The following is a 9,127-nucleotide window of genomic DNA, read 5'->3' on the forward strand; positions in this document are numbered from 1 at the left end:
ATCTGCAATTCTATGTCACTTTTCTAACTTATCAAGTCAAGATGCTAATGTACAAGTCAAATTAGTAATACTACGAGAATTGATCCGATTTTTTAACTCCCTGGAATTCCAAAGGGTGTATGTTTGGATGTATTGTTGTTACCTCAAACAAAAGGGAATTGCGGTTGTATTTTTAGTTTGTAGAATCCATTTTAATTGTATCTGAAACAATGGATTTGACGTGATTACCTTCTGGTTATTTGTAATTTTATGTCGCTTTTCTAAGTTATTAAGTCATGATGCTAATATACAGGTTAAATTAATCATACTATGAGAATTGATTCAATTTTTGAACTCGGAACGAGAAAGAGTGTGTGTGGGGGGGGGGGGGGGTTATTGTTGTTACGTCAAACAAAGGGAATTGCGATTGTATTTTTAGTTTGGAGAATCCATTTTAATTGTATTTGAAAAAATGGTTTTGACATGACTATAATGAGGCTATCTGCAATTCTATGTCACCTTCCTAACGTATTAAGTCAGGATGCTAATATACGAGCCAAATTAGTCATATTATAAGAAGTGATTCGATTTTTGAACTCTTTGAAATCCAGCTCAAAATCGGTTGTTTTACTTTTTCTAATTAAAAGAAATTCAACAAAGCAACTCACAAAAGGTGATAATTATAACAAAATATTAAGGCGTTGCAGGCTTGACTAATTGACGAGATTTTTTTGCCTGTCATTGAGATTGGTGAACTTGGTACTCAATGCATATAACAAGGAGTCTAATAGAATAGCAAAAGTGTTTCTGTATATCGTGCATTCAACAGTGATAATACATGTATTATCAATATATATAAAATTTACTCACCTCTTAGTGCAATACTAAGGCATCTCTTAATGCAATAGTAACAGTTTACATATTCGAGCACTTGCGAGTGACCTCCATGAAGAGATATAAAAGATGTGAAATGTTGGTGGCTGTTAATTTGTTGCACATCAATCAATCAGCTTGTCAAGTGGGAAAGTGCTGAAATGTCTTTTCTCATCTGCGGGTAATGGGTTGACGCTAAAGACGATACAAAACTCCTACTGTTGTCCAAATTTTCTACATATAATCAAAGTATTCACATTCTCTTCGATAATCAAATAAAATTTGAAAAGTGGGGTTCGTAACGTATTGACAAGAATATTTATGATGTTAAAGTTTATTTTTTTTGTAATATTTTGATTACAAATTTATTGATTATTTGTTATTAATCATATTTGACAATAAATATGTAACTAAAAGGAGTAATTTGGATCTTATATTAAGTAAAAAATATAAAAGGGATAATTTCATAAACCTCCCTTGAGGTTTCTGACAATTTCACTCAGCTCTCCTCTAGTTTATAAAATTACATTTACCTCCTTTACCATAATAAAATACCTATAATACCCTCCACTTGGTAGACAATTTTAAATTTAAAACAATAACAAAACCCAAAAAAGAAATCTATTTTTCTATTTCTTGTCTATTTTCGCTCCTCTCTTTTCTAGTTATTATAATCTCTTTTTATTATCTTCAATTTTGTGGATATTAGTAAATTGAAATTACAAAATCAACAAAGGGAGCAGATTATGTATCAAATTAGAAGGAAATGAAGAGACTCGGAATGATAGAGAAATAAATAATGAAATTGATGATTGAAATAGGAAGAAGAACTAAAAATGTGGAATTTATCATATTTTGTTGGTTGTCAAGAAAAACTTTCATAAAATGTCAATAATTGTATAAGGATTTCTTTCATTGAATTAGAAATTTTTTATTATAATTTTATTGTGAAGGCAGAATTTATTCTCTACTTTTGAGATATTAATATTTTTAAAACCATCGGAGGGTTGTAATGGCGGTTCTAGATTATATTAAATTGTATTGAAAAGGTATTTGAGCATTGCTATTTAATTTTTGGGGTATGAAATTGGTTGTTAATGGAGTTTTGTGTGTGTGTGCATATGTGTGTTTTTTTCTTTTTTATCGTGACAAGTATTGATACTGTATATATAATTTGGGATCTTTTGGACAGTTACTTGGTTTTAGTACTTATGCTTGGATGGTTGTTAGGGATTACACTTGTTGATTTGTACAAAGTATGGAAAAAAAATGATTGAGTATACTATATATTTCTTTCTTAGTTTTGTATAAAAGGGCAATTTAGGATTTTTGTAAGAAAATCTATCTTATTGGACTTATGTCGTTACTAAATAGTAAAAGTAGGGGAGGTATATGTAATTTTTAAAACCTGAGGAGAGTTCTTTGTCATTATTAAAAACCTCAGGGGAGGTTTGTGAAATTATCCCACTATAAAATGATAGTATATTGTTTTTTTGGTGATACATGTGATTTGATCTTTAATGATAAGCAGCAAATTTTAGTATTTTTTTTTAATATACGGGTTGGTATTCAATTAATTAAATAATGTAGTATATGAGGGGCAATGATAAAATCATATTATTTTCTCTCTCTTAATATCACTTTTTAATTATTGATTGAATCTAAATGTTACAAGATAATTAATCTTGAGGGAAGTTAGTGTAATTTTTGAAATCTAGAGGGAGGCCAGTGAAATGGTTATAAACCTCAGGGGAGGTTTCTACAATTATCCCTTAATTCTTTTCATTACAATAGTAAGGAAGATTGCACTTTTTGCCTCGTGAGATTTCCAGCTTTTGCTTTTCTGCCCTTACCAAATGGATTTGTTTATTTATTTTTTCAACCTCGGAAGGAACCAATTAATGTTTAACTAAGTGAGTGGTTTAGGAATATATGCCATCTTTCTTGTTTCTTCATTTTTAATCAAAGAACAAAGAATATGACAATTCAAGAATAACCAAAACTCGCAGCAGCCCTTACAAGAATCACACATCGTCACTTCAAGATGGACACAGTAATCCATGTCTCAGTTGGGTTTTTTCAGTAAAGGGTTCAACACTAAGCTAGTCAAGTACTGGGAACTATCAGGTAAGCATTTCTGAAGCATATGATATGATCCTTTTCCTAATCTTCTCTATGCAGTCATTTAAACTAGCATTCTCCACCAATCAACCAGTTTGTGTTGTGTGTTAATACATTTTCACGGCTCTTATTTATTCATACATGCATTGATTGCAATGGTAATGGTAATGGTATCAACTAATACTGACGAGAACATTCATGCTGGTTAAGGAGTAAGTAATCCAAGTATGAAACCAGAGTATGTAATATAATTAATTTACTACCGCTATGCATGCAGTCCATTTGTTGTGCAGTGATGTGCTTTGTCAAGAGAGAGCAAAAGAGAGGAGCAAATAGAGGATGAAGAAGAATAAGGAAAATGGAAGGGCTGCTCTGTGAGGGCATTTAGAGTGGCATAAGCTTGGAACGCTCTTACCCTTAAGCAATTATAGTTGAAGCCTAAACCTATATTTAGTTTTGAATTGGAGACAATTGCGAAGAATGGTTAATTGTGGGTTGGGAGTTCTTCCAGATTAGATATAAAGTGATTTCTTTTTCTCCCTTTTTTTTTTTCTTTTTAAAATTGTCTTCCTGTCTTGAACATATGATCTTGTGGCTTCACAACTTCTGTGATCCTAGGTTAAAAATATTTTTGTTCTTCCTTCTGTCGTAGGTAGTACTACAAAGAAGATATATGTTGACTCTTGCTTTTTTCTTGTTCTTTTTGTTTCCACTTATTATCTGATCTTTTTAATGGGGATTTTTGTTTACATTAGTACCTGGTCATGCTCTTAAAGCTTCGCATTTTCTCATTGTTTTGACGAGGATTTTGTGTGCTCAGTCATTTCCTGTCTATCTTACTGATGATTCGGCAGCAAGATGCTGAGCGCTGATGACCGATTTTAGCAAACCATAATCATCTGATCACCATGAGTTTGACCTGGCTTTATCCTGTATCCATTCTCTTTCTTGCCGGATTTTCAGAGGAAATACAACAATCTGGTGTCATCAATATTGGTTCAATCCTTTCGTTTGGGACTATAAATGGGAGAGTAGCAAAAATTGCCATGACTGCTGCTGTTGAAGATGTAAATTCTGACTCTAGTGTTCTTGGCGGTAGAAAACTGGTTCTCTCCATGCATGATTCAAACTACAGTGGATTTCTTGACATCATGGGAGGTAATGCATGCTTGATACCTTAAGATTTACCTCCTTTATGCTTTAAGGGATGGACGTTTCCATTCTTGTACTCTGGATGATGAATTGCAGATTAATTCTGGATTTGGAGTTGGGATTTGATGATTATCTCAATCCAAATGTAAAACATGTTAATTGCCTGATGTTTTTCCCAGAAATTATACATATCTTGCTGGTTACATACCTTTATAGAGGAGAACTTAAACAGAATTTTCTTTAGATAAAGGACTAGTTTACACGATTTGCTTTTCACAACCTTTTTGACTTCCGGAAGGGAAATCTCTGTTTTACAATGTTCTGAGTTAAACCTCTTACTTCTTTCATAGTTCTTGTTGCATTTCTCATCCTAGGATTCTGAAATTATGTCCTTTGTCAACTAGTGATACGTTAATTTTTTTTGTCATAATTTCTTTGACACAGCATTGCAGTACATGGAAACTGATACGGTAGCTATTATTGGTCCACAAACTTCTGTTATGGCTCACGTCATCGCACATTTCGCTAATGAACTCCATGTTCCTCTCTTGTCATTCACGGCATTGGACCCTTCTATAACCCCTTTCCAGTATCCTTATTTTATCCAGACAGCACCTACCGATCTATACCAGATAGCTGCTATAGCGGATATGATTAGTTACTTTGGTTACAGAGAGGTAATTGCCATTTTTACTGATGATGATAAGAACCGAAATGGTATTACCATCTTAGGTGATATACTTGCTGAAAGGCGTGCTAAAATTTCTTATAAAGCAACAATTCCACCTGAGCCAGCACCAATTCGCGATCACGTTATGGAGGAATTGCTTAATATTAGAATGATGGAACCTCGTGTTATTGTTGTCAACACATATACAAAAACAGGTTTTATGGTTTTTGATATAGCCCAGAATCTTGGTATGGTGGACAAGGGTTACGTGTGGATTGCTACTAATTGGCTTTCAGCAGCAATGGATGCTACTCAAATTTTACCAGACACTGCCAACTCAATCCAAGGTGTGCTAACACTTCGTCTTCATATACCAGACTCCAAAAGGAAAAGAGCCTTTGCCTCTCGTTGGAACAAGTTGAGTAATGGCTCCATCGGTTTGAACACTTATGGTCTTTATGCTTATGATACAGTTTGGATAATTGCTAATGCAGTTAAATTATTCCTAGCTCATGGTAGCACCATATCATTCTCAAATTATTCAAGTTTGAATGTTCTTGGTGGAAGGGTTCTGAATCTTAGTGCATTAAGCATTTTTGATGGCGGGCAGATGTTGCTCAGCAACATAGTGCAGACCAATATGAGAGGTCTAACAGGCCCTATTGAGTTTAATCCAGACAGGTCTATGAAGCGTCCTGCCTATGATATCCTCAATGTAATTGGGAATGGATTTAGGCAGATAGGATACTGGTCAAACTATTCAGGACTTTCTGTTGATCCCCCTGAGACTCTTTACTCTAGACAAGCAAACAGATCAAGTTCAAACCAGAAGTTATATGGTGTATTATGGCCAGGAAAAACAGAAGTTAAGCCACGTGGCTGGGTTTTCCCGAACAATGGAAAACGATTAAGAATTGGAGTTCCAAACAGAGTTAGTTACAAAGATTTCGTTTCATTAGATAATCATACTGGACTGATACATGGATATTGTATAGATGTGTTTCTTGCAGCCATAAAGTTACTTCCATATGCAGTACCCCATGAGTTCATTTTGTTTGGAGATGGCCTTAAGAACCCAAGCTATACAGAGCTTGTGAGAATGATAACGTCTAACGTGAGTATCAATTAATTTTAATCCCAGTAGTGGATATGCAATATGAGATTCTGTTCGTCAGAGTTTTTTTTTTTCTTTTTTTCATTGAGTGCTCATCGGATTTTTTTTTTTTTTAATTTCATCTCTAGTTATACAATACTCTCCTCTAGGTCTTTGATGCTGCTGTTGGGGACATTGCAATTGTGGCCAACCGCACAAAAATTGTTGACTTCACCCAGCCATACATAGAGTCAGGTTTAGTTGTGGTGGTTCCAGTGAGAAAATTGCATTCTAGTGCTTGGGCCTTTTTGAGGCCATTTACCCCGTCAATGTGGGGGGTCACTGCAGCTTTTTTCCTTCTTGTTGGAGTTGTGGTGTGGATACTGGAGCACAGGGTAAACAATGAATTCCGTGGTCCACTGAAGAAACAGCTGGTGACACTTCTTTGGTGAGTAAATGCATTATGGTCTCCAAATCATGTACAGATGTACTTCATTTTGGAGGTACAATTATTACTTTGACAGAACCTTTTGGTTTGCACCTCAGCATGACTGCCAAAATGATTTTAAGTTTTTGCTGGTCTTCGCAATGCCAAACTCTGCCTATGCTGATATCACAGTTCTATTTTGGATGGAGAAATCCTATGACACAAGGAATCAATAGGCACTTATTTATGGTGCCATGTTGAATTTTTTTCCCCTTTTTTTCCTTTTGATATGTTACTCTATCACATATTTAACTAATATCAAAGACTAGATAAGCTAATTATCTACATTTCAGTTAGTGGCAATTGAAAGGGAAAAAGATTCTCATCCACGTGCTTCTGTTTTGCAGGTTTAGCTTTTCAACTATGTTTTTTGCCCAGAGTAAGTATAGATGAAAATTATGAAACTTTTTAACTGTTGCTTGGCTACTCAAGCTGCTCATATGGATTTCGTGATCTTACTTCCAGGGGAAAATACAATGAGCACACTTGGGCGGATTGTCCTAATTATTTGGCTTTTTGTGGTTTTGATAATCAATTCGAGCTATACCGCAAGCTTGACATCAATCCTCACAGTGCAGCAGCTAAGCTCATCCATCAATGGAATTGAATCCTTGATAACCAGCAATGATCCTATAGGGTTCCAGGTAGGATCTTTTGCTGAAAATTATTTACGTGAAGAACTTGATATTGCTAAATCTAGGCTTGTTCCTCTCGGCTCACCAGAAGCATATGCTGATGCTCTTGAAAGAAGAATAGTTGCTGCCGTAGTTGATGAACAGCCATATATTGATCTGTTCCTTTCAAAGTACTGCAAGTTCCGAGTTGTTGGTCAACCATTCACAAGAAGTGGCTGGGGATTTGTGAGTGCCTTTAACTTTGGCTAAATCAAGTACTCAACATCTTGTGACTTGTGAAAGATGATAACAAGATTATATCAGTGTTTATGCTGTCATAATTTACTGGAAAAGAGACAACCAAATCCACATATATAAGCAGAAGGAGTTTCTGGTCACTCACTAAAGAACTTGTTGATTTCAGACAAGGAATTAGCTTTCCACTAGTATTAAGTACTTGGGCTATTTGTGAATTTGGTAGGATTAAAGCATAAAGCAGATGCAGCTCTTTTCATTTTGCATGTGGTGTTGAAGCAAGAAACTTGTCATTTGTTACTACTAGGCCTTTTTTTTTTTTTTTTTTCTGTATTCGGCATCCTTTTCATGGAAAGTGCAATTCAGATAAGGGCTAAGGGATCTCTAATTCTCATTTTTCCTTTCATTTGTAGTAAATGTCAGGTTAAGATTTGAAATTGCAAGATTACTCACACAAACTGCATCATATTTCAAGAAATTCTGGTCTCCCACATGCCAGTATTGTAACTTTGGTTGATCACATTTACTGTAATCCTTACATCTTGTTATTCAAGTGCAAATTCATTAGCCCTGTTTCTCTTCTTCTCAACTCGTCAGGCATTTCCCAGAGACTCTCCCTTAGCCATTGATATGTCAACTGCAATTCTTTCATTGTCGGAGAATGGTGAACTCCAAAAGATTGATGATAAGTGGCTGAATAAAAGTATGTGTGGTCCTCAGCCTCAGATCTCTCAATCAGACCAACTTAACTTGGAGAGCTTTTGGGGTCTTTTCCTCGTATGTGGAGTTGCATTTCTTATCGCTCTGCTTGTATACTTTTGGCTAATGTTCTGCAAGTTCAAGCAACATTGCCCTGAAACATCTGAATCCTCTAGATTTGGTAGTTCATATTCTGCACACTTCCAAAGATTTCTCTCCTTTGTTGATCAGAAGGAAGAGGTCACAAGCAATAGATTGAAAAGAAAGCGGACGGGAAACAGTACTGTTTGCCAAGGGAAAGAAACTTGACCAAAGTAATGAGGTGCTGAAAGGAGTTGCTTACAAGAGGAATGCTGAAGTGCCGGCATGTGTATTTTCTGTAAGCTCACTCTCTTGTAATTAACTTTTATCGCATGTCATGTCATCTCTATAAGGAAAACTAGACGTTTGGACACTATAGGTTGTGAAATGAAATTGAAACAGTGATAGCTGAAACTTTCTTTGCTTCTAATTTGTTAGAGAATAGCATATGGTAGTATGAGCTCGGTGATTGTGCGACATTTGGTTCAAATCTTCACGGCTTGAGGCTGTCTGAGTTGAAGTGTCATGTCTAGCTTTAGTATTACCAACATTCTTGACATTTCAGAATCCATTTGCAGAAATTGTGCCTCCTAAAAAATACTTATCCAAAATACTTATATTTGATTGCTTCATTATGTGTAGAGTATGAATAGATCTGAATCCCACCAGTACCTTTCACTGGTTTAAGTGATTAATAGTTGGATGCACAACTCATCTAAGTCAGTCAAACCATATTAAGAGCAGGGATTTGAATATCAAAAACTAATTTCTATAGCTTTAACTAAGAAAAACATCTGAAATGTAGTTTATATGTATCTCAATCAATCAGAGAGGAATTCAGGCAATTTAGAGCAAAATCAAGAAGCAACTTCGCATTTTTCTTTTTTTTTTCCTTCACAATCGAGACATCTGAAGAGCAATGCTTACAGCTCACCCACTTACTGGTGATGATCCTTGGGCCAATAAAACTAATTTCAACTGGTAATATAGCCACATTCGGCTGCATAAGCTAAGCTAGTAAACAAAATTTAACTACAAGGAGTATCCATGAGCCTTTGATGCATCATATCTTACATGGTAGACGGCCTAAACAGCGAACATAT

The 9,127-nt window shown here is 35.2% G+C and overlaps 1 protein-coding gene across 4 annotated transcripts; it reads left to right on the forward strand.

The window, feature by feature from the left end:
* Window positions 1-2,795: 2,795 nt before the first annotated feature.
* LOC113716924 (glutamate receptor 3.2-like) lies at window positions 2,796-8,454 on the forward strand. Of its 4 annotated transcripts, none has more exons than XR_011822959.1 (8): window positions 2,796-2,979; window positions 3,794-4,131; window positions 4,570-5,909; window positions 6,059-6,336; window positions 6,723-6,754; window positions 6,841-7,019; window positions 7,099-7,235; window positions 7,842-7,921. XR_011822959.1 is itself a non-coding variant. In XM_072070503.1 (8 exons), exons 2-8 carry the CDS (start codon window positions 3,882-3,884, stop codon window positions 8,250-8,252), a joined length of 2,553 nt encoding a protein of 850 aa, XP_071926604.1. In that variant the 5' UTR covers window positions 2,797-2,979; window positions 3,794-3,881; the 3' UTR covers window positions 8,253-8,454. The 4 variants fall into 4 exon arrangements, 3 of the variants coding, with proteins under 3 accessions (XP_071926604.1, XP_027097282.1, XP_027097283.1); XM_072070503.1 differs by adding an exon at window positions 8,175-8,454 and having other exon boundaries at window positions 2,797-2,979; window positions 6,841-7,235; window positions 7,842-8,021; XM_027241481.2 differs by having other exon boundaries at window positions 2,798-2,979; window positions 6,841-7,235; window positions 7,842-8,454.
* Window positions 8,455-9,127: the final 673 nt, after the last annotated feature.

Source organism: Coffea arabica, chromosome 11c (assembly GCF_036785885.1).
Source record: "Coffea arabica cultivar ET-39 chromosome 11c, Coffea Arabica ET-39 HiFi, whole genome shotgun sequence".
In the NCBI taxonomy this organism is placed as follows: Eukaryota; Viridiplantae; Streptophyta; class Magnoliopsida; order Gentianales; family Rubiaceae; genus Coffea; species Coffea arabica.